Source organism: Aspergillus candidus (assembly GCF_002847045.1).
Source record: "Aspergillus candidus strain CBS 102.13 unplaced genomic scaffold BDW47scaffold_61, whole genome shotgun sequence".
Lineage (NCBI taxonomy): Eukaryota > Fungi > Ascomycota > Eurotiomycetes > Eurotiales > Aspergillaceae > Aspergillus > Aspergillus candidus.
This window is the reverse complement of record NW_020194066.1, coordinates 48,988-71,650: the sequence shown is the minus strand read 5'-3', so window position 1 is coordinate 71,650 and position 22,663 is coordinate 48,988. Positions and strand designations below refer to the sequence as shown.

General features: G+C 53.0%; 9 protein-coding genes and 1 non-coding gene across 10 annotated transcripts; 4 read left to right on the top strand and 6 right to left on the bottom strand.

The window, feature by feature from the left end:
* Nucleotides 1–154: 154 nt before the first annotated feature.
* Nucleotides 155–2,740, bottom strand: skn7 (putative stress response transcription factor SrrA/Skn7). The gene is made up of 7 exons (XM_024819800.1): nucleotides 2,546–2,740; nucleotides 2,414–2,430; nucleotides 2,176–2,248; nucleotides 1,972–2,115; nucleotides 1,012–1,908; nucleotides 766–955; nucleotides 155–713 (listed from the first exon to the last, which is right to left on the bottom strand). Exons 1-7 carry the CDS (start codon nucleotides 2,600–2,602, stop codon nucleotides 196–198), a joined length of 1,896 nt encoding a protein of 631 aa, XP_024668541.1. The 5' UTR covers nucleotides 2,603–2,740; the 3' UTR covers nucleotides 155–195.
* Nucleotides 2,741–4,863: 2,123 nt separating this feature from the next.
* BDW47DRAFT_112054 (peroxiredoxin family protein) lies at nucleotides 4,864–6,074 on the top strand. The gene is made up of 5 exons (XM_024814078.1): nucleotides 4,864–5,195; nucleotides 5,333–5,432; nucleotides 5,522–5,567; nucleotides 5,654–5,819; nucleotides 5,891–6,074. Exons 1-5 carry the CDS (start codon nucleotides 4,985–4,987, stop codon nucleotides 5,923–5,925), a joined length of 558 nt encoding a protein of 185 aa, XP_024668540.1. The 5' UTR covers nucleotides 4,864–4,984; the 3' UTR covers nucleotides 5,926–6,074.
* A 130-nt stretch (nucleotides 6,075–6,204) lies between these two features.
* On the bottom strand, nucleotides 6,205–8,581 carry cog6 (Golgi transport complex subunit COG6; the record flags this gene model as incomplete). Its single annotated transcript, XM_024815467.1, has 3 exons — nucleotides 6,205–8,113; nucleotides 8,150–8,193; nucleotides 8,276–8,581. The coding sequence occupies 3 exons, from the start codon at nucleotides 8,579–8,581 to the stop codon at nucleotides 6,205–6,207; spliced, it is 2,259 nt and encodes a 752-aa protein (XP_024668539.1).
* Nucleotides 8,582–8,801: 220 nt separating this feature from the next.
* BDW47DRAFT_134283 (uncharacterized protein) lies at nucleotides 8,802–9,694 on the top strand (the record flags this gene model as incomplete). Its single annotated transcript, XM_024818048.1, has 1 exon — nucleotides 8,802–9,694. Exon 1 carries the CDS (start codon nucleotides 8,837–8,839, stop codon nucleotides 9,692–9,694), a length of 858 nt encoding a protein of 285 aa, XP_024668538.1. The 5' UTR covers nucleotides 8,802–8,836.
* Nucleotides 9,695–9,889: 195 nt separating this feature from the next.
* BDW47DRAFT_120275 (heat shock 9/12 family protein) lies at nucleotides 9,890–10,268 on the bottom strand (the record flags this gene model as incomplete). Its single annotated transcript, XM_024815466.1, has 3 exons — nucleotides 9,890–9,929; nucleotides 9,986–10,178; nucleotides 10,235–10,268. The coding sequence occupies 3 exons, from the start codon at nucleotides 10,266–10,268 to the stop codon at nucleotides 9,890–9,892; spliced, it is 267 nt and encodes an 88-aa protein (XP_024668537.1).
* A 668-nt stretch (nucleotides 10,269–10,936) lies between these two features.
* On the top strand, nucleotides 10,937–12,988 carry BDW47DRAFT_112047 (NYN domain-containing protein; the record flags this gene model as incomplete). Its single annotated transcript, XM_024814077.1, has 2 exons — nucleotides 10,937–12,148; nucleotides 12,202–12,988. Coding segments are annotated over exons 1-2 (1,633 nt in total), but the record flags the coding sequence as incomplete, so codon positions are not given.
* A 289-nt stretch (nucleotides 12,989–13,277) lies between these two features.
* Nucleotides 13,278–14,015, top strand: mog1 (Ran GTPase-binding protein MOG1; the record flags this gene model as incomplete). Its single annotated transcript, XM_024816925.1, has 2 exons — nucleotides 13,278–13,354; nucleotides 13,448–14,015. The coding sequence occupies 2 exons, from the start codon at nucleotides 13,278–13,280 to the stop codon at nucleotides 14,013–14,015; spliced, it is 645 nt and encodes a 214-aa protein (XP_024668535.1).
* A 568-nt stretch (nucleotides 14,016–14,583) lies between these two features.
* Nucleotides 14,584–16,928, bottom strand: BDW47DRAFT_112046 (SprT-like family-domain-containing protein). Its single transcript, XM_024814076.1, has 2 exons — nucleotides 15,829–16,928; nucleotides 14,584–15,772 (listed from the first exon to the last, which is right to left on the bottom strand). Exons 1-2 carry the CDS (start codon nucleotides 16,791–16,793, stop codon nucleotides 14,719–14,721), a joined length of 2,019 nt encoding a protein of 672 aa, XP_024668534.1. The 5' UTR covers nucleotides 16,794–16,928; the 3' UTR covers nucleotides 14,584–14,718.
* A 272-nt stretch (nucleotides 16,929–17,200) lies between these two features.
* BDW47DRAFT_t142 lies at nucleotides 17,201–17,292 on the bottom strand. Its single transcript has one exon. It is a non-coding gene; the product is annotated as a tRNA-Pro (tRNA).
* An 831-nt stretch (nucleotides 17,293–18,123) lies between these two features.
* BDW47DRAFT_134275 (glycoside hydrolase family 72 protein) lies at nucleotides 18,124–20,434 on the bottom strand. The gene is made up of 4 exons (XM_024818047.1): nucleotides 20,067–20,434; nucleotides 19,980–20,005; nucleotides 19,178–19,927; nucleotides 18,124–19,111 (listed from the first exon to the last, which is right to left on the bottom strand). Exons 1-4 carry the CDS (start codon nucleotides 20,186–20,188, stop codon nucleotides 18,402–18,404), a joined length of 1,608 nt encoding a protein of 535 aa, XP_024668533.1. The 5' UTR covers nucleotides 20,189–20,434; the 3' UTR covers nucleotides 18,124–18,401.
* Between the last annotated feature and the right edge of the window lie 2,229 nt (nucleotides 20,435–22,663).

Here is a 22,663-nt window from a genome sequence, read left to right as displayed (position 1 = left end):
GTCGTAATGGAAGGACGCAAATTCGTCAGAGTAGAGAAACAACGGCTAAGCAGGGGGGTGTGGATGTGGGAAGAACGGTCGTTGGCGGAGGAAGGTTGTGTTTGTGATGTGTGATGTGTGACGGATGGATCGGATGGAAGTTCCACCCCCTCGCAATGATGGAAGAGAAAACAATATTTGAAGAAAATCAGACCCTCAACCGGTTCGCGTCGCCGGGACGGGGTTGATCATGGGCTGTTGCGGCACGTACATGCGCGCCCGCTTGGCCAGGACGGGGTTCTCCGCCGCACTGGACATGTCGGATAATTGCCGTCGGGGAGGTGGCCGTGGGGCGGCTCCGGCCGGGATGGCCACCGGTGCAGTTTGGTATTGCACCCCGTTCTGGTCCACCGCATACGCGGCCGGGGCGGGGGTCGCCGGGACATACTGGGCAGGAACCTGCGGGATACTGGGGTTGACCGCCGCGGCGGTCGGCATGGGTTGGAACTGTCCCGGGGATTGCCAATTGCTCATGGACGCAGCGGGGGACTGGCCCGGGGAACTATCCTCCTTAACCGACTGGGCCGCCGAGCTCTGGGCCGCCATGGTCACGGCTGCAGCCGGCTGCGTGCCATCGACGGCCTGTGAGATCGTCTTCAGATGCACCAGATGCTTCTCGAGCATATCTAGAAGACTCTTCCGCGTGAACGGTTTCGGCAGTACGTCGTCCATGCCTACACGGGTTAGAAAAAAGGTCCCGGGTGCAACTGGCGAGGGGAAACATACCGTGTTGGAAGTACAGCTGGATATCATCACTGCGAATATTGGAGGTCATGGCGATGATGGGGGTTCGGTCAAATTGGCGGATCAGATGGCAGGCGGACACTCCGTCCAGATTCGGCATGATGATATCCATCAGGATCAAGTCGTATTTGGAGCCACCCTGAATTTTATTCACCGCCTCCAAACCATCGAGCTGGAAAGGGAGATCAGTCGAGATCAACAAACATACATAGACCGAATTAAACCTACCGCCGTGTCAATCACGCAGTTGAAGGAATACAAAAACTTCCCACCGATCTGGCGACAAGTCGTATCGTCTTCGACCAGTAGAATGTGGGGGCTGCGCATCCACCCCGGGTCGACGTGGCCGCTCTTTTTCCGATTGTCCGGGAACTGGCGTCGGGTGTCGTCGACCTCCGGCTTTGGGGGCATCGCGTAGGGGATGTTGTTCACATGCTCACTGTACATGGGGTCGATGCCGTTGGTCGCGCCGACGGGGTAGACCACCGGCTCGATCTCGCCGTTCATCTTGGGGTACGCGGCCATGGCTTGGGCTTGGTTGGTGGCGGGCACCGCGGTCGGCGGACGCACGATCCCGTTCCGTGGGGTGGGCTCGAGGCCGGGCGTCGTTGCCGGGACCACGGTGGGCTTGGTTTCGCCGGGCATCGTCTCGAGGCCGCCGGGGAGATTGAACTGAACCTCGGCGTTCATGTCGTTCAGCAACTTGGAGGCGTTCTGCAGGGGCGACGACGGCACATCGTCCATGGCCACTTGGGGGCTCATGCCTTGGCCCTGGGGTTGGAAGGGCGTGGCCTTGCTGTCCCGTCGCTGCCGGGCATCCACCGACAACAGGTAGGTCATCAACTGATGGATGACGTTCTCATGGTTGAGGACGGTCTTCTGAACGCGCATCACCTCCTGCAGGGTGAGCTGGTGGTCGACCGTCAGCTGCGCGTGGCGGTCGGAGAGGTGCTGGATTTGCTGCTGCTGGGCGACAATCTGCTGGTTCAACAGATCGAACTGCTGCGCTGGCACCGAATCCTCGTTGGTCTGCGCCTGCTTCCGGGGGGCAGGGGCCTTCCGTCGGATATTGTCGAGGGATTCCTTGCTATTTGCGCGGAACTCGGGGTGTTTAAATTCCCAGGCCTAGTGTCGCGCGGTCAGTTTTCCCCATCCCCACACGGCAGGGGGTGGGTTGGCACGCCTTACATTCTGCCCGTAGGGAGACTGTCCATTCTCCTCGTTGTTCTGTCTCACTTTGTGAAAATCGTATTTGTTCAACTGTCGCACGAAACTGGCAAAGTTGCTGTGTTTGAAATGTTTAGGGAGAATGGTCTTGGTGAATTTCTCGCACTGCCGCGACGGTAATCTATTAGTCTCGGGCGGGCGCTGTCACGGGAGGGTGGATTTTACCTCGAGCACCACGAAGCTATCACCTTCGTCACCCCACCGCACAATTTCTGCATAGGAGGGATCCTCCAGCATTCTGAATAGATCGCATCGTCAGTCACGCTAATACGGTCGACTTCTCCAACACTCAGATTTTTTCATTCCCTTTCTGTTTGGGGGGGGAAGGGGGGTATTCCCGCGTCGCCGCGACGGGCAGAGGTCACGGGAGGGGAGACAAAAGACCGGCAAAGTCGAGACTCACTTGTAGAGTTTGCGAACCTGACAAAAAACATAGCGTCAGTAGGGAAGAATGATAACATGATCATCATCAAGTAGTAAAGTAATCAAATGTAGCCATAGATGAGGAAGTGGAAGTGAAGGAAGGCCGACGTACAAAATCACTGGAGTTGCCCGAGGGGGCGGTGTTGGTCGAGGTCTGGCCACCCTCCATCGTGGGCTAGATGGGTCGCGACCGATCGAACAAGCAACGGGCTCAACAACGTCGCAGTCTGGACGGGAAGACGAAGAAACAAGGTTTACCACCAGGGAGAAAAGCTCCAAAGAAGAAGAAAAGAAGGTATTTAATGGAAGGAGGGAGAGAAAAAATAGGAAAATACAAGGAAATGGACCAGGAAGAAAAGAAAGAAAGAAAGAAAAGAGGGAAAGGAAAAAAGAAGAGGGAAAAAAAGAAAAAGAGGTAAGGATGAACCGGTCGGATAGAAGAAAATCAACTAAAATAGGAAAAACACAAAATGAAAGATAAAAAATGGAATAAAATAATAGAGTAGAATAGAATAAAATGAGATAAAATAAAATAAACAGATGAGAGAAGAGAATAGACTGGAGAGACAGAGACAAGAGAAAGAAACCAGAGAGAGAGAGACAGGAAAGAGGAGGAAAAACGGAGGAAACGGACGGTGACCAGTCAGAGTGTGGTTTGGCCAGGACCGAGTTAAGCGTGGTGGAGAGTTTGGAGTAATAATGAGAATCTAATTATCAAAATAATTAGATTAAATTATCATAATTAGAATTCTTGGGTTCATTCTTAGTCAATCCCCAGGTTCCTTTGTTAATAATAGTATCTTTGGTTGATCCCATTGAGGAGATGAGAGTATCTTCAGAGTGAGTCTGGTCTCAGAGAGTCAAGATTCTCAACAATGAGAACATGATCATCAGTATCATCAATCGAGTCAGACACAGGAAAAGAAGAGAAGAACAGCTCCAGACACCAGACAGTTAGACAGCCAGACAGCTCCAAGTGGGATGAATGAAAACCAACAATGGGTTAGAAATAATGACGATCGCGCCAGTTGCTTGCCTGATTCGGCCTAGTCCTTCTCTCTTCTTCGGTTCCCACGAGCCACATCGGCCTTGTCTGTCCCTCATCTCCTCTCTTTTCTCTCTCTCTCTTGAATGGAACTTCTAATGGAGTGACGACTGACTACATCTGGATTGAAGACTATTACTAACCGTGTCGGTGTCGGTGGTATCCCCACTTTCCTCGAATTTCCAGTTCAAGCAATGATCTTCCTTCTTCATCGACCAATCTAGTATTGATATCCTCCCGCTTTCTCTTGCCACCGCTCTAACCCTTAGGCGTCATTCTCGTGAGGAGGAGAGGGGAGAATGATGAGAATATTCGCACGAGGCCAAGGGAAAAGCAGGCCGAGACTGTCAGTGCGGTCCAGCTTGCAGACTACGAGAACATGCATGACGGGATGGAGGGGGGGCGAAAGAGTATGCAGCCGAGTTGGAGGGGCAGGCAATTGTTGCGCAATGATCATCCACCAACACTAAGGTCTGCTTGCCGATCCCACGACACATATGGTGCTTGCGTCTACAGGTTGATATCGGTGGGTGCACAGACATCATCCTGCTATCAGGATGACTTCCTGGACCTATCGACTGAGTTAGTTGATTTCGAATGTCCGTCATCCTGAGAAAGTCGTCGGAAAACGGGGCGGACGATTCATCCCGTTGTGCGGATGATGGTTATTACAAGGACTCCACTGCTAATGACCCGTTGGTCCCCTACTAAACTCTTTCCGGCACCGGATGCAGATCCTCTTTTTGACAACCGAGAGAGTCTGGTTCCAGTATGACACTGACAGATGAATTCCTCCTATGTATAATGGATGTCTTTCCTCTGTCTTCTCCTATCTGTCCTGTCTTGTCGGTTGGAATCAACATCTCGTGCCAATAACGGATATGCAATATAGGGGCCCGATCGCAGAGTGGAGAAGCTCGTTCGATGGCCGTTGTCCATGCATTCAATCAGATCCTCCGATTCCTAGTCAGGCTTCAGAATCCTTACCCGCCCGATCGCAATATAGATTAACGGCCGTGGGAGAGGGTCGGGAAGCCATCTCCGGACTAGACAGGGGTATCATGGACAGGGTTGAGCAATACTACTAGTACTCTTGGACACCGTCTGCCTGACCGTTCTTAATAGGCCTCAAACATCTGTTGATTCCTTTCATTATTCTACCAGATAGTACGGAATAAGTCTTATTGTATTTTGGGGCCAATATCCCATCCATCAACGATCGATCACATAGTTGCCTTCATCTTATACGCTCCAATGTGTTTGTTGTGTTAAATATACTCCCCAAGTAGGTCTGCCAGTAATTTACTCTAGTTGTATGGTTGGTACCAGGCCAGCTGACTAACCAACCACCCCAATGACGAAATAACCGCGCCCTGTCTCATCAGGAACCTCTTCAGCTCTGTCAACATCGTCCCTCCCACCTCTTCATACCTATCCCCAATTCAACCCAATCAATTCAACCTACATCAATCAATTCGATTCAATCTATCAAACACTTAAATCACAATGTTCGCCGCCCGCCGCCTGACAAACACCCTCCCCCGCGCCCTGTCGCAGCGCACCGCCCTCTTCCATAACACCGCCCCGGCCTTTGTTCAAAAGGGCGATGCCATTCCCAACCTGGACGTCCTGGTCGAGAACTCTCCTGGTAACAAGGTGAACTTGGCTAAGGAGCTGAAGGGGAAGGGTGTTATTATCGGTGTTCCTGCTGCGTTTAGTATGTTTTTACCAGATACCTTCTACCTTGTTATTTACCCACCTACCTACCAACCTAGCTAGCTAGCTAGCTAAATAGGTAGCCATTGGGCGCTACAAAACAAACCGGGGATATAATACTAACGAGTGAACAACTAGGCCCTGCCTGCTCCAGCTCCCACGTCCCTGGCTACATCAACCACCCCAAGCTGAAGGAAGCCGGTCAGGTTTTCGTCGTCGCTGTGAACGATCCTTTTGTGTATGTCTCCACCTATCCGCCGCTCGTTCCGTGAAAACGAAGAAAGAAGAAATGAAGAAGAAAAAAAGCTAACACAACCAACCCAACAGCACCAAAGCCTGGGCCACCGCCCTCGACCCCACCGGCAAGAGCGGCGTACGCATCCCCCTCACTTCCCCGTCTCCCAGCCAGGTTCAAACTCCGCATGCGCATAAAACTAACTCCATGATCAAATGATGTAGATCCGCTTCCTCGGCGACCCCACCGCCAAATTCTCCGAAGCCCTCGACGTCCTCTTCGACAGCGCCTCCATCTTCGGTAACTCCCGCAGCAAGCGCTATGCGCTGCTCGTTGAAGACGGCAAGGTTAAGGAGGCGTTTGTGGAGCCTGATAATGCTGGGTTGAATGGTTTGTTTTTCTTTTCTTTTTCTCTTCCCTTTTCCTTATTAATGTTTGCGAATGCTGATTGTGTTGTGTAGTCTCTGCTGCGGAGAAGGTGTTGGAGTCGATCTAATCCCGGATAGATGGATTTGACGCAGTGATATAGACGGTGCTACTGCTGTGTAGTAGGTAGTATCGATATAAAATAGGTAGCTATAATGTAAATGTAGTCTGTATGACCGTTCCTGTATAAGAAGGAGAATAGTCATATTTATGTCCGGATAGATCCCCGTTTGTGCATTGTTGAGGGTTTCATAGTTACAAACCCAGAGACTAATTAGTAGATGTTGATATATGCAAAGAATAAAACAAAAATAATAAAGAAACAACAACAAAGAAAGAAAAAAAAAACCTAACTCAACAACACCCTTATCTCCCCCGTCGTCCTCGGGAAAAGTCGTCTCAACCCACCACTCTTACCCCCTTCCTCTGCCTCATCCTCCTCCCCCCCTTCCACCTTCTCCTTCTCCTCACCCGCTCCCTTCTCCCCACCCTCACCATCATTCTCATCAACAACAACCTTGGAAATATCCACCTTCGCGTGCGCCTCATCCGCCCCGATAATCATACCCTCCACGAACTCGAAATCGCGACAGAACGCCTCGACAGCCTCCTCCGTGACGCTCTTGACGAACGCCGCGCTGCGCACCCTTTTCAGGTAATCCGTGGCGTCCATCAGCGCCGACGAGAGGAAGTCGTCGAGTTGTTGGCTGGTTGCGAGGAGGGATTCTGGTTGGAAGGCGGGGAGGGAGGCGATGTCTGCTATTTCGGGGGGGTGTTGCTGTTGATTTTGGGTTTGGGGGTCGGGTGCGTCCTGGGGCGAGGGTTTTGAGGATGTTGAGGGAGAGAATGGTTCGAGGGCTGTGAGGAGGGCTCTGAGGCCTGAGGCGTCGAGGAGGTGGTTGTGTTGGATGGAGAGGAGGTCGACGCGGAGGGAGGAGAGCGCTGTGGAGAGCGGGGCTAGGTGCGTTGAGCTCGCGAAGGGGTACTCTGAGACGGTGGAGCGCGCGGCGAGGTGGATGTTTGTGAGGTAGATTGCGCGGGCGGTTGCATCGGGGAGTTCGTCTGCGGAGGACTTGGCGAGGTCGAGGATGGGGTCGAGTGCGGCGCAGAGGATGGGCGTGAAGCGGTTGGCGCCGTCGGGGGAGGTGGACTCGAGCTCGTCGGCGCCGAAGGAGGCCTCGTGGGTTTTGGCGAGGGAGGTGAGGACTTCGAGGGCGTCGAGCAGGAACTGTGGGGCTGAGAGGTCTGCTGCGGGGACTAGGGCTGCGTGGTCGGTGGAGAGGGCGCGCACTGCGTCTTGCATGATCGTTTTGAAGTGGTTGAGGGTGAACTCCTCGAGGGTCTGGAGCAGCTCTGCGAGGTTGGACTTGGGGCCCAGCAGCTTGGTGAAGGTCGTCTGGTAGAAGGACAGGATGTTGGCGACCTTGTAGCAGGTGACTGGGTCATCGTGGCCTTTGATGACTAGTTCAACTCGCTGCCGCAGGGAGCGGGACACGCCGGTGAGGTCGCGGTTGACGAGGTCGCTGAGAGCCTTGGTCCCGTTGAACGTAATCTCCTCGTCTTCATCGATCCGCGCCCAGGGCTCACTGCTCAGTCCGAGCTGGATGCCCTTGGCCAGTTCCTCACCGTCCTCGACAAAGAGGGACTCCAGCGCTTCGCGCTCCGACACCGTGGTCGAGTGGACCCACGCCAGCATGTCGCCGATATACCGCAAGGGGTCGTGGGCGGAGAACTCGATCGGTTTGACGTTGCGATCGCCCCCGGCACCAGAGACCGCATCCGTAAGTGCGCTGTGGAAAGCATCCGAGAGTACGTAATCGCGAGCTTCGGCGAAGAAGTCCAGGCAGCTGTGGAAGAGACTGGGCCGCTCGGCCAGCACGCGCAGGGCCCGTCGAATCGAGCGGCTGATTCGGGGATCCTCGAGGTTCAGATCCTTGAATTCCTTCTGAATCCAGCGGTACAGCTTTTGGTAGGCCGAATTGAGATTCCGGGTGCTCCTCTCCATCAGCTCCAGTCCGAGTCGCTGGTTTTCCCCGCCCAGCAGCACTTCGCAGTCCTTGTGTACCTGCTTGACGTGGGCAAGCACGGTAAAAAAGTCCTCGGTGACCGGTTCTTCGGCGGCGGTCAGGATCAACAGCTCCTCGTCGGAGATAATAAAGTGTTTCGCGAACGCCTCCAGGAGTTGCTGCTTGGTTTCGGCCTCCTTCCGGTGGTTCATCAGCGCGGACGCTTCCTCGAGGACGGGCATCGTGTCCTGTCTCGCCAGAACGATATGCTTCCGCATTTCATCGCACGTCTGGTTCAGACTCGAGATAACCGTTCCGATCCGTTTAAGTTGCTGTATATACCACGTGGGCCCGACGGTCAGCTTACACGCTACCCCGAGTCCAGCAACTGCTTTCGACACCGGCGCATCTCACCTCTGCAACCTTCCCGAAATCCCGCACGATCTCCGCATTACTGTCGACCACTTCCTTCTGCACGTCCAGTCGCAATTGTCTGCGCACTTCCGCCGTATTGTGAATCCCTCGCAGGCTGAGTGTCTCCAGCGCATCGCGGATGTCCGAGTCGGCGTACGACGCCGACAGCACGCTGGTCAGTCGGTTTGACAGGGCATTGGAGCGTTGTTGGACGGGGGGCGAAAGCGGGGAGGGTGCGGGAGAAGGTGTTCTGGTAGATACATGGCTAGAATTGGCCCCTAGCTGGGAAGAGAAATAACTAGCCATGGTGGTGGCGCGGTGATGGTGGTTGCGATGAGGCAGATCGACGCGTGGCCGGAAGAAAGATGGACGAAGGCGGAGCCGGGAGAAAACCGCCCAGGGGCTTTTCCCCGATCCGGCATCTTATTTATCTATCCTAACACATCGTCTTGCTACGTCGTGTACGCTAAGGATTAAAGTCCTGATTATGATCGCTGCTTTGTCGGGTTTTTAGAAATAAAATTATCTCATTCCATTCGCCCAGTTACTGCTACAGTCACCATGGACAGCCCCCTCCTCTCCCCCGCAAAAGCCCGCCAAGCGGCCATCCAGGCCAAAGACTGGGCGTACGTGAACGCATGGTTGAATCGCCAGTATTCCCCGAATCCTGTCCCACCCTTCGAGCGAAACGAAAACACTCTACGAACCTTGCTAGCGCTGGCAGCTGCCAACGACGCCGCGGACGACGAAGCCACCCTCCTCCACCAGGCACGCGAGCAAACGGTCGAGTCCTTCAAGGCGCGCGAACACCAGCTGGTCAAGCAGAAAGAAGAAATACTAGACACGGTAGAGCTGTGTCTCGACGACAATGCGCAGCGAAGCCTTGACGACATCGCCGAAACGGCCGTGAATTTGAATGCCCTCGGCACGGAGACGACCGACCTCAGTCAATCCGTCATCGAACTCACTAAGGAGGAGTTCGCGACCCGAGAACAACTGTCTCGAGTGGAAACCTTGCGCAATCATCTGGAGAGGGAGCTGGAAATGCTCCGGGAACAACTCGATGATCTACACTCCAACCCGGCCTACGAAGCGGCCGCCGATCTGCCGGCGCTGACGGCGGAGTGGACGAGAAGCACGAAGTTGTTGGTTGCCAAGGTCAACGAGTATCAAGACAAGTATACGTCTTTGGAAAGGAATAGGCAGAAAGGACCGACTCTTCAGGAGATAGTCGCGGAAGAAGAACACTGTACGAGGCTTATCGACGCTACGCGGAGACTGGAATCCCAAGTCCGGATGTTCCATGACCTCCCCAAAGACATCCGGGGTGCTCGTGCCAAATACAAGGAGCTGGAACTGGAACTGGGCAACCTCACGCAGGAACGAGATTCCATGTTCGAGAATCTTGTGGATGGATAATTTGAAATATTACGTAGAAGTACACATAGGTATTGAACAGGTAAAAGGGTTTAAAAGGTTTAAAACAGTATATCATTCACATTCCACAAGAACTAGCTCAACTAAATTACAGTGGGCAGTGCGATCATATCATAACTCGTAAGGGTATTGTGATAAGTCCGCCATTGAGCATGCAACTAGACCTGAGCACAGGACTTAGTTGCCCATGCCGAGGGCATTCTTGACCTTGTCACCACTGCAATAGGTTAGCAACTCGCTCAGGCATCTTGCGCGGGAAGGGTCGGCTCTTACATGGAGTTCGTGGCTCCGCCGTGAGACTCGTTGTCATGAGCACGCTGGGCCTTGTCGAAGGCCTGCTGCCCGGTGGACTTGCTGTCATCAGACTGGCCACCGCGGGCGACGCGATCGGTGGTATCGGTGAAGGTTTCCTTGACCTTGTCCTGGGTGGACTTGGTGCTGTCGGGAGTGATCTCCTCCTTGGCCTCTGCGTACGTCGTTAGATTCATGTTGAGGGATTGACTGAGTCGGAGGGTAACGTACTCTGAGTGAAATCCTTGCGGCCGGTGTCAGACATGTTGATTGTGTAGGTTGTTTGAGAGTCTTGAAATGACTTGTTGAATGGTTTTGTGGAGGAGTGTCTTGAGAGTTTGCGATTGAGAATGCAGTTGGATGTGTTGGAATGGAGAGCAATCGAGGTCGAAGAAACAGCGACCTTATATAGCCTTCGAGTTCCCTCCATCCACGTTATCATCATCTTGTTCCCATGGTTATGACGTCGGTCATTTCCTTTCCACGGTGATAACCTTGAATGTGTATACACCCCATAAGGGTAAAACCAGGCCAACGGAAGGCAACCCAGCGAATCAAAGCCAGTTACTACAAGTCCATCGTCAGGGTGACCTCAGAGGAGCTACTGAAAGCAGGGGATCTGGAATTTGGACCATGACGTCGGCGTGACAGATGACGGCTTGGACTGGAATAATCTGGAATATGGTCGACTGGGATCCAAGGATGGCGCAGGGCAATGATGTCATTCGAATTACCCTGGCATTGCTCCGATATGGCAGGCGGTAGCTTCTGGCAGATCATGTGCATATCACGTGCAGGTCATGATGAACTAGTCCGTTTCGAGTAAGATTGGTTGGCTGTATAAAGCAGGCGGTGTCTGTGGGCAGTATACCGCCAGTTGTCCCGCCACGAAGTCAGGCAGTCATGCTCCATTGCAACTCACCATCTCTTCGTGTGGCATCAAAAAACCTGGTCGTTGACCATCATGTTGATCAGCGTCTGCGATTTTTTTATATTATCTCTTTGTTCTTTTGCTACCGTTATTTCATAATCGTTCTTTGTGTCTTGATCCGTTACCATCCGTGGTCGGCTTAGGCGCCGATCTACTATCTAGCAACCACTGCGTTATCACCGAAGCAACACGGCCCCATTTGATCGAGATCGCTATCAATGCCCTCGTCGAATCCCCCACCTTCGAACTGGGATTTCACCCCGGTGATTAACCTCCTCCGTTCGCCTACGTACAGCGGTGGTGACCAGGCGGGATCTTCCCGCCACTCTGATCCTCTCGCCACCCCGGCTGGCGAAGAGACTGCCGAACATGCTACCAGCCCTAGTGTCTCGGTGCCCAGCATAGACAGGGCCGCGGGGGACAGCTCTGCACCCCAACTGGGTGACTTTGGGTCTCTCTGGGGTCTTCTCGGAAATGCTTCACCGCCGACTGGTCGCAGCGATGCTCGAGTCGAATCTCACCCAGAAGCCCGAGTGCAGGTCACTCAACAACCTGCGGAGCAGGTCAAACGAGTCGAGATACTCCAGCGGCCTTACAACAAGAGCAAGGGCGGTAGCCCACCGACTCCCCTGAAAATCCTCAAACGTCCCTCGAACAACAGCAACAACAATAACAATAATGGCACCGCCAATAATGACGAAAAGGCCCGTGCGACCCCCGCCAAGCCCATTCCTATTCCCAAGAGCATTCCGAAAACACCGCAAGTGGTATCCCAACGCAAGCCGTTTGGAACCGCTCAACATCCGGGCCGAGCCTGCTACGACCCAAGCTCGTCCGAGAGCAATGCAGAAGGGGAGTCAGATGGCGTCTTTGACACGCCATTGAACAAAAGCCGTGCTTTTTCTATGGTTCCTCCCCAGGTGGGTGCAACCGCAGCCACTTCTGAGCCAACCGAGACTCCGCCGTCTTCCTTCGACGAGCTGGACGGGGCCCTTACCCCCAAAGCCCTCAATCAACCACCCAGAAATGGGTCCACACCGGCACTGCCTACCTCCCGCAAATCGGCCAAAGAGCGACAAGTCAGCCTCCTGACCAAGCTCATGACGAATTTTCCTGACTATGCCGAAACCGTAGCCCAAATGGGGCAGCCGACGCAGTCCCAAGCGGAGGCCGTCCGCTCGCGCCCGATCCACGTTTTTGTTGACATGTCTAATGTAAGTTCTTCTACGACCCCGATCGGTCTTGCACTCACTAACGCCCGGAACAGATTATGGTTGGGTTCCACGACGCCGTAAAGGTGTCGCGAAACATCGCCATCACAACGAGAATCCGTCGACTCCCTCTCTCGTTTAAAAATTTCTCTCTCATTCTTGAGCGGGGCCGGCCCATCGCCAAACGGGTCCTTGTTGGCTCGGATCGCTTCGCGGCGATCAACGAAGGCGAACGCCTCGGCTACGAGGCCAACATTCTGGACCGCGTCCACAAGGTCAAACACCTGACGGCCCGGCAGCAGCGGTTCCGCAAGAACCCGCCTGCGCGGGCCGGCTTGCACGATGCCGCCGGTGGCAGCGGATCTGAAACGAACGATGCCCCGGACGGTAGCGGCGGCGAGCGGTGGGTCGAGCAGGGCGTGGACGAAATTCTGCACCTGAAGATCCTAGAGAGCCTGCTGGACACGGACGACCCGGCGACGATCGTGCTGGCCACGGGCGATGCAGCCGAGGCGGAGTTTTCCGGCGGGTTCATGAAAATGGTGGAGCGCGCGTTACGGCGCGGGTGGAACGTCGAGCTGGTCAGCTTCTCCAAGGTGACAAGCAATGCATATCGCCGGAAGGAATTCCGGGCGAAATGGCGGGATCAGTTCCAGGTTATGGCGTTGGATGGGTATATTGAGGAATTGTTGATGTGATGTTGATCATCATGCATGATTATGCACAAGCTTTAGAGCGGGGACAACACATTATAAGACTGGATCTACATCTGACGGTGTACATAGCCGGATGATGCACGAATACTCTAGGATATATTTTCATAGAACCACGATAAACTCAACATCCCGTTCAATCATCAGTAGTGAGTGCATCGTAAATTGGAGAATACAAATTCTTAGACCCGCCATGTTGACGGCTCCCCTAATACGGTTAGCGTATCGCAAGATCACGTTCCGATAGGCGATAACGACCCCGCCATAAGATTTACGCTCATCGCAAAGCTGCATCATCTTCTGTCTCTCTCTCTACTTCTCATTTTCCTCACTCGGACCTGTCAATCAGCTTTCTTCGCAGTTCCGAACATCCTCTCTGCTTCACCACTCAAAAACACCCCTCCAACCAATCCCTCACCATGGCCACCTTCACCGAACAAGCTTACTACGGAGGAGCCATCAAGGGCATCATCCCGCAAGGCTGGATGGACTCCAGGTGAGTCACGCCCCAGACGCGTCGCTACACGCTCATACACTGTCAGAGAGAAAAATAAAATAAAATAAACTAACATACAAACAATAAAAAAAGCACATTCCGCGAAGTCCCCGACCACCAAGAAATCTTCCTCTCCCCCACAACCCTCTCCTCCCAAATCGTCGAGCTCAACAGCCGCGTCTCCCCCGACGAAACCCTCGCCCACTCCACCAACACTACCCCCGACCTCGCCGCCGCCCTCTACCACATCCACGACGTCTGCGACAACGAAGACACCCTCGAGATCACCCAATCCCCTCACCCGGTGACCATGGCGCGCATGCGCTCCGTCCCAGGCGTGACGGCCTATCGCGGCGAGGCGACCATTACCTCCCGCAATAGCGGCAGTGACCGCAACCGCGGCCGAGACGGGTCGGTTGGGGGCGCGGCGGCGGGGTCGAGTGCGGAGGGCGCGCTGACGACGCTGACGAGTTGCTTCTTTTTGTTGGTGAGGCTGGCGGCGCAGGAGACGGATCTGTTGGTGTTTGTCAATGTGCCGAGGAAGGAGTTTGAGGCTGCGAGGGATGAGGTGGGCTTGGGGCGGGAGGAGGAGCTGGCGAGGGGCATTGTGGGGGAGTTGGTGGAGAGGTTGGAGGTTGTTGATTGGGGGTTGTTTGTTTGATTTTCTACTCCCTTTTTGGGGGTTGCATATTTGGTTTTGCTTTTGGGATGGCTGGTTTACTTGTGGATGACAGCTTATGGATGGATTGTCAGCTGATGGGCGTTGTATAGCTATGGAAAGGGAATGAGCGAGATGGTGGAATATGCACGATCTGCTGGACTGGGAATTCGTCTTCAGGAAGACATTATATATAGCATAGCACTTAGATAGATAGGTACATAGATTAATCAACACATATCCACAGACTATCTCTCATTCAAACCTAGTCCCTAATTTGTCAGACTATATATTTCCGGCACTTAGGCATAGATGTATATTCAATTAGATAGATGGATATATACTCCCCTAGGCTATGGGGGTAGGTCCGTGAGTCACGCGGGTCTCCCTTATGCTACTTGTAAGTCACAAACAAGCAAAAGAGAGAGAAAAGATAGACAAGGTTGAATACTATGGAGCAAATGGATATTAAACTCCACTTGAATCACATATAGGGGATTTGTTAATGTGAGCATAGTGGTCTCTTATATAAAGAGACCGATAGGAACCCTATCAACGAAATATCAATTTGGCTTGATAGATATCCCAAACACGTCGACAATTTAAACCAGGCTAGATGCTAAACAACAACGCTACCTAACACCAAAAACATACAAATAGCCAAGCAACCAAACGGCAAAAGAACCAAGAAAGAAAAAAGATAAAATCAACTCCGTTCCTCCAACTCCATCCCAAACAGCTTCTGTGGAAGCGCCGGCATCTTCTTCCTCGGCGACACATTGCGCGGCTTAGGCTTAATCTGCTGCAGCGAGCCCTTGCAGAGACCGCAGCGGGAGCGCGCAGGGTTAATACTCTTGGAGTGGCGCCCGTAGTTCTGGCTGCAGTCGACGCAGCTCCACACGTACTTGTAGTCGATCTTGTAGCTGTGCTTGGTGGTGACTTCGACGCGGCCGCCGCCGTAGACGGGGTGGTCGTGGAGGGCGTTCTTGCAGCGTCGGCCCCACTGCTTGAAGCTCTCGCCGTGCGGGTTGTTGTGGATGTTGGAGATCATGAAGTTCGCGAGGTGGCAGTATTCGTGCGCGATGGTGTTGATCAGGCGGTGTTCGTTGTCGATGATGCGCTCGGCGAGCTCGATTCCTGCGGTGTGTTTTGCCGTTGCGTCTTGCGTTGCGTCTGTGCTTGAGGAGAGGGAGCTTTTCTTTCTCTCGCGCCGCCAGCTGGCTCGCCCCGCGGTTGTCTGGAGTGTCTTGCTCCAGGTGATGCGTATGCCGCCGGTTGCGCTGGCCATTCGCTGTAGGCGGCCGTCTGTGACGAGATCGTCGAGCGTCTGCAGGAAGTGCTCCGCGACACTGGCTTTCCTGTCGTCGAAATCCTTCTTGGCTGCTGCTACGGCCTTGCGCTGGGCGACTTCGGCTTTCTTTAGGGCGGTTTTGCTGGGCGTGCGTGACTCTTTGTTGGTGGTGGTGATGGGGCGACTGCTGTGCGGCATGATGTCCATATCGGCCTCGGGGTCAGACTCGTCGAACTCTTCGAGCAGCTTGTTTGCTTTGCGTGGAGAGTGCTGGTCGACCCAGTCGTTGGTGATCTGCTCGCTCCAGAAGGCGTCAACGCTCTCACGGAAGGGCGTCGGTGGGACGGCGACTCTTTCTTTGGTCGGGGACCGGAGACCCTTCTTGGATGGGCTGGATGGGGGGGTCTCCAGCACGGGCTGCATTGGTTCTTTTGGCTTCTGCAGTGGAGACTCAGGCTCTACCGCTGTGCTGGGAAATTGTCAGTATTGAGTGGGCTTCCAAATCTTGGGCTGGGGGGTACGAACAGGAACAAGTCCTTTTGTAGCTGGGATGAGGGGTCATCGTCCTCCAGCTCCCGCTGTAACTGGAGTGAGGTGTCGTCATTATCATCTAGGCTCAGACAATTCACTCTGTCCGAGAGACTGGTATTTTTTTGAAACAGGCGTCGAGGGGTGACACCCGTCTGTGGTGGGGGCAGAGTGAATGCAGATGGCAGGGAAGGCTCCAGCTGCAGATCTTGCTTTTGTGGTGAATTCACCAACGCCTTCATAATCTCCGCCTCCGGGTTCGGACGCCTCCCCCTCACCAGTTTGCGCCGGGGCTGCGGCGGCGTGGGCGCTTTAGGGCTGTCTTCTTCCGCTGTCTCGCCATCTGAGCTGCCGTGATAGCTAGGCTCGTCGTCATCACTGACGATGAAGTCATCGAGCGAATCCGAGCCGCTATCATCGTCCTCTGACTGCTGTCGGTATCCCAAGAACCGGGAGTTACCTCTGCCCGCAGCGGAGGCATTTCTTCTGACCGGTGAGCGCTGAGCAGAAGCACCCGATGAGCTCCGGCTCAAACTTGGCGCATCCACCTGTGCCTCCTCTGCCTCCTCAACGGGGTCATTCTCTTTATCGTGGTCGTACATCTCCGACTTAGGTGTGGGCCGGCTGCGCGGTGGCTGTTGGTGTCGGCGGAGGAGGGAGTTGACGCGGGACAGCTTCAGCGGGTCCGAGGTCTTATTATCAGAGGATGTTCGAGAGGAGCTGCTGGTCCCCTCCGTATCACTGGATGCGTCGTGTTCGGAGAAGATGTCAAACGAGGTGCTTGACACCGTGCCGCTGCGTTGATGGCGGCTGCGCCCGCTGGACGCTGGTTTGTCTGCGGTTCGAACAGACTTGCTGCGAGTCACTGACTCTTTAGGCACTGGGCGTGTGTCTTCGTTTTTGGTATGCAGGTGTGTCTTGGGCCGGCTCTCGCCGGAGCTTCGAGTACTGAGGCGGGCCATGGTGGTTCGCGGGGATATGCCCGGGCAGTGTGAAGGATACTAGATGTTAGTAAATGCTCAGGTCGGAAGGTATATGGGTGTAAAGATATTCCCAGAGTAGCGAGGTACGGGACAGTCTTGAGATATGGAATTAGGAGTAAATGGCTGCATGATGTTCGTGATGAAAGTGAAGATGAAAGAGAGATGGTTGGCAGGGCAACAGGGGTCTCCACTGATTGGCAGTGATATATCACAGATGCCTGTTTTATTTCCAAGACACGCTTAAATTTGAGCCATCTACATAGTTAGTAACTAATAAGACACAGGCAGTATTACTAGAAATATGAATACAAGTCAATCAATCACAAAAATAAACCAAAATTCATTTTGCAACCAAGAAAAACAAAGACAAAAAAAAATTTATGTCAGGCCCGAGCCGCGGATCGAACGCGGGACCTCTCGCAGATATGCTTGGGGTTTAAATCCCTAAGCGAGAATCATACCACTAGACCACCCGGGCTAACTGATGGAAGAGGCTTTCCTATCAAATTATAGGATCCTGTGTGCCTCTTGGAGTAAATTCTGCTGCCTGTTACTTCATCAATCACTGCGCTGTTATATTTGTTGGTGGATTGTTCTCAGTATATCATTTTATCTCATGTTATTCATATGCGTATCTAGTATGTGTTATTAGGACCCTGGTCAAAAAGTTATATATGAATTTTTGGTAATATATATCCATCCAATGTATGTCAATGGCATACAGCATTGGTATATATCTGAGACAGGACCGGCCATCCCCTACTACATGGGAAACACCAATCTCTAGATACATCATAGCCCACGACAACGAGAACACAGTCCCAAAGACAAGTCATACAAGATACCAATAAAACCATGTGCATATGGATACCACTCCCCCCACCACCTTCCACAAAAGTATACGCACATACACTCAGAGAGCACGGTAGGTAACGAGTCAGTCAGCTGAAAATATCCTTCTCTCCCACGAAGCCACCGTTGTACAAGTGTAGCCTAGAAACTGTAAATCACACATGCCACACGTATTTATTACGAATTGTCAGAGCGGGTTGTAAATCTGTGGCATGTGACGGTGCGAGTATCTGTGTCATGGAGGTCTTACCATCTACACTCGTGATAGAATGGCCGTCGTATTCGTATTGTAGGAAGACATTCGGGGGTTTCAGGGTGCCGTACCAGTGCCAGGAAGTCAATTACAATATAGTACCACCTACAGAGATAGCCAGGGCGATAGATATGCAGAAGTCAAACAAAGAAGAGCATTTCTATTTCTATCAAACGCCGCGCAGGCTAGGATCAAATACATACAAATCAACTAAGATTAAGAAATCAAGAGAATATAGATAGATAGTTAGATAGATAGATCGATTACCGTGTAGTCTCTACCACAACCGCGGGGGAGAGGTCTTGACATGCATTGTACGCGGAGTTGGAAACGGAATAATGAAAACCAGGTTGAGCTAAAGCGGAGCAATCACAGGAGAAACAAGTTTCCTGCTGGTGTAGACCACATCTCTAATTAAACGTGCGTGAAAAGTGGGGGAAGAAGAGAGAAAGGATGAAAAAGTCGGATAAAAAAAAAGCCGTTTACAGGAGGATCATGCCCGCACCGGCGACCATGGCGGTGACGACGTAGGCACCGATGTGGACGAAGCCGACGTTGACGCTGCTGGGGGCAACGACGAAGGCGGCGCCCTCGGAGCCAGAGGCGGAGGCCTCGGAGCCCTCGGCGTCGGAACCGCTGGCGCCGGACTTGATGGTGCCGGTGCCCTTGGGGCCGGCCTCTTTGAGGAGGGAGCCGCAGGTGCCGCTGGGGTCCTTGGCGGACTTGGTCTCGGCGGCGCCGTTGAAGTCACAGGCCTTTTCGCCGTTGCCCTGAGCCTTCTGCTGCTCGTAGTACCGGTTCATGGCGAAGGACAGCTGCTGCTTGGTCTCGCAGACCGAGTAGGCGCCGTACTCGCCCTTGGTGGCGTTGCCGTTGATGCCGTCACAGGCGCCGTCGTAGCCGCAGACGGTGCCGAAGATCTTGTCCAGCTTCTTGTCCTCGATGTCGTCCTTCAGGGCGCAGCTCAGGCTTTCCTCCATGCAGGAGCAGAGATCCTTGTTGGGGGAAGGAGGCAGAGGGCTGGAGGTCGCGAGCCACTTGTTGTTGACCTCGGGGCACTTCTGGAGGGCGGTGTTGGTGGGCTTGTACTCATCCATCTTGGTACCGGAGGGAGTGGCCTTGGCGAGCTGCTTGGAGAGGTAGCTGTAGTCCTCACGAGGCTTGGCCTTGCCGTCCTCGACCTTAACCAGACCTGCCGACAGAGTTAGAACGATTGTCTGCAACACCGCAAGGATAAAGGATAATGGTTAGAACATACCGTAGTCGTTGTCCTCCTGGAAGTACATGTAGACGATACCGCCGGACCAGACGTTGGACATCTGGGGACCGTACAGGGCCTCAACCTCGGAGAACTTGCGGGGCTTGACGGCGTTGCAGCCGTACTCGGCGAAGAAGACAGGAACGTTGTAGTCCTTGAACTCCTTGGTGCGCACGTCAAAGCCAGACTTCTTGAAGCTGGAGTCACCGCACCACGAGTAGATGTTGTAGCCCCAGAAATCGATGCTCTCGTCCTCGTCCTCGCAGTTGAAGTAGTCGGCCATGTCGTTACGGATGTCAGAGTCATCGCTGGTGGCGTAACCAACACCCATGGGGCGGTAGTCCTTAGACTTGATGTAGGCCTTCATGTCACGCACAGCGGCCTTGACGTAGGCGCTGGCGTCCGTGGTCTTCTTGTTGTTGGAGACCTCGTTACCGGCGAAGAAACCGATGACGTTACTGTACTGGGCCAGCTCGTCCACGACCGAGGTGTAACGCTGGTAGAGGTCGTTGTCCCACTTGGCGTCCTTGCGGTTGATAGACTCGCCGGGCGAGGACAGATCGGAAATGACGTAGATGCCGGCCTTGGTCAGAAGATCCATGCACTCCTTGTGGTCCTTCTTAGGGTCAATCGCGTACACGCGGATGGCGTTGGCACCGAGCTTCTCAAGCATGGGGACATCACGCTTGCAGGACTCGGCGTCGGCCAGAGGATCCTTGTAACTATTAGGCCCGCCGCTAGTCGACTCCTCTGCTAAAGGTCAGTGTCCAATTCCTGAAAAGACATGGCTCATCAATCTCACCCTGATAGGCAACACCACGGATGTAGCTGCGGTTGAGGTGGTTAGTATATAGCGATCGAAGTCGAGTCAGGTACGTGGATTCCATACAATTGCTCTCCCTTGTTCTTATAGAAGAATTTGGAGCCCTTGATGACGATGGGATCCAGGTCGGCAGCAGCGACGGTGCTGGCGAACAGCGCCGCACCGGCGATGACGTTGGAGATCTTCATGATGTAGTTTCTTGCTTCTTCTGTTCAACAGCAGATGGCGAATTGATCAGATACCAGACCAGGGTTTCTGACTGTACTGTAGAGGTTTATCCTGGATACCAGGTGTGTGATTGTATCTACCAACGAGAGGCTGAGACCCAAAAATGGACGTCTCGATAAAAAAGAGTGTATGAAAAAAAGATCGCACCAAAGGAATGACTTGCGACCAACAATAAGCAAAAAAAAAGTGAAAAGTAGGTGAAGAAAAACTTAAGAAAAAAGAAAGACAGCGGGTGATGTGTATATATCTGCAAGAAACGAGAAGGACGGTCGCCACGAGGGCCTTCAGTTCTTCTATGTAACCGAAGGATCCAACTCAGGGACAGACAGGGTCGGCAGGACCTCAGGGACACAATTTCCTTCCGTTGTGCTGGGGCCGCTGAGCGTCAGAGACGGCACAGTTCTCAGGGTTAATCCACCATGGTCTTCACCTAAGGACATAGATTGATGTTGATCAGTGGTGATGGGCGGTGATTGACCCTTCTGGAGGCTATCATTTGTTCGACGGGATCCCAGATTCACCCACATGAGAGGATGCTCTGATATCAGAGGCCGCAGGAACACGCAATCCAGACCCACTCTTCAAACCGATCAGGGGTGAAAGCGCCCAAGGACAAGAAGCTTAACTTATCGGCGTGCGTCCACCCCCTCTTCTTAGGTTGTGATATATATAGCGAAGCCCCGTACATTAGGTGTATTTCATAGACTCTCCGTCAAAAGCAACGCCGGTGTTTGTCCCACAGAGTCGCGCCGATGATCAAAGGATGTGATCGTTCGAAGGGCACCACTCTCCTGAGTCTGGCCCCATCTAAGGATTTGGGGCTCATTGGCTGGAGGACGGCCAGTCTCGCGTCCGCGATATGCATAAAGAGCGCACTCGGTCGCTGAACACGGGATGTTACTCACCACATCAGCTTCCCCCGAATCATGGGTATGAATATCATGATAATCATGACACCGTCCAGGAAAGATGATGTTGCACCGACAACTGTCTGGAATAGAGTGGCCCTGTGGCTACGACGTATGCAATTTGGGGTACACTTGCGCAAGCTTCGTTCTGCATGCGGTGTCTCCAGGGTGCTCTCGGCCTCCATGGCTCCCGTTATTACCATGAGGCATTCATCCAAGGTTGGTTGGCTTGTTCATAAATTCAACAGTGCCGATCTCGTAGGCTAGATGACCAGTCCACAGCACACGGTTCGACGCTTGTGTGGCGAAGCATCTCATCCAGACGATGTGAGTGGTAGACAGTGGAGGTCGATCCAGGTCCCAAAGTTCCTCAAATGATGATCATTCCTCCCTGGTCGGTGGACCATGGCTCGATATTCAGACCGCGGTACCTTTCAAAAACGAAGCACTCCCTCGACATGGGAGGAGGGTCTAGAAGAACATACGTTGTAGAAAAAGCTTGGTATGTTTGATTGGAGTTTCATATCAATGATGAGAGTCTGGATTCTGGAATCGGAAGAGGTGGTTGACCTGCTCCCGTCTCTGTCTCTTCTGTCTTCTTCGGTTCAAGAGGGGACAATCATGTGGAGGGGCGGGTGTAGCTACCAGTGGATGACTAATACCCATTGGGTAAGATCGTCAACTGGTGGATTGTGCCTGCATTAAGATAATGAATGCTATTGATTCCATCACCTGTCAGCACAATGTCATCATACCGATCACACTTTAGGATGGGAATATCCAATACTTGTAGAGACAGAAAGACAAGTCAATAGAACATGAATATAATTAGAATCAAGAAAGGGGGGGGGGGGGTCTCATTGAGCATGTTACTCCTCTCCCACAATATTGCTTCATCAATTAGGAGTGGCCCAAGTTATCAGACGGGAGAAGCCGATTCGAGGACCGCCATCCAACATGAAACACCTGCCCCTTTTTCTTCCCCCACCAGGGCCACCGACCCCTGGGGACTTCCTTAGTAATCTGGGATTTTCTCAGGCACCTCCCTACCTACCTGGGATGCTGTTACTGTCTTTAGAATATGGAGTAATCTGGACGGTGATTATTATTATTACTTCTCCTTATTGTTGTCCTCCATTTCGCCACCTCAGGCTGACTGCTGTTAAGGGGTGCAACTATCCGATTGGCCTGAGGCCCCAGGAACGGATTTATCACTTGATCCTCTTCATCTGCATGAAACGGACTAATCCACCCACCGAGTCCCACCATCCAGTCTGTCATATTCTGGACATGTATCGATTCATTTGTGATGCTGGTAAGGTAATTCTAATTCTCATGATGGAGCCAATGGAACTGTATTAGAGTATCAATCGGATGATAGTGCCCTTCTAGAACGCCAGTCCATCCCACTTTTTATTACCGCTATCGCCGAGATGTTACAGACCAGATCGACCTACATAAATAGTATGGCCTGCAAGGATACCAGTCTCAAATCCAGACATGTGCCAAACGATATTTTTATTTTGT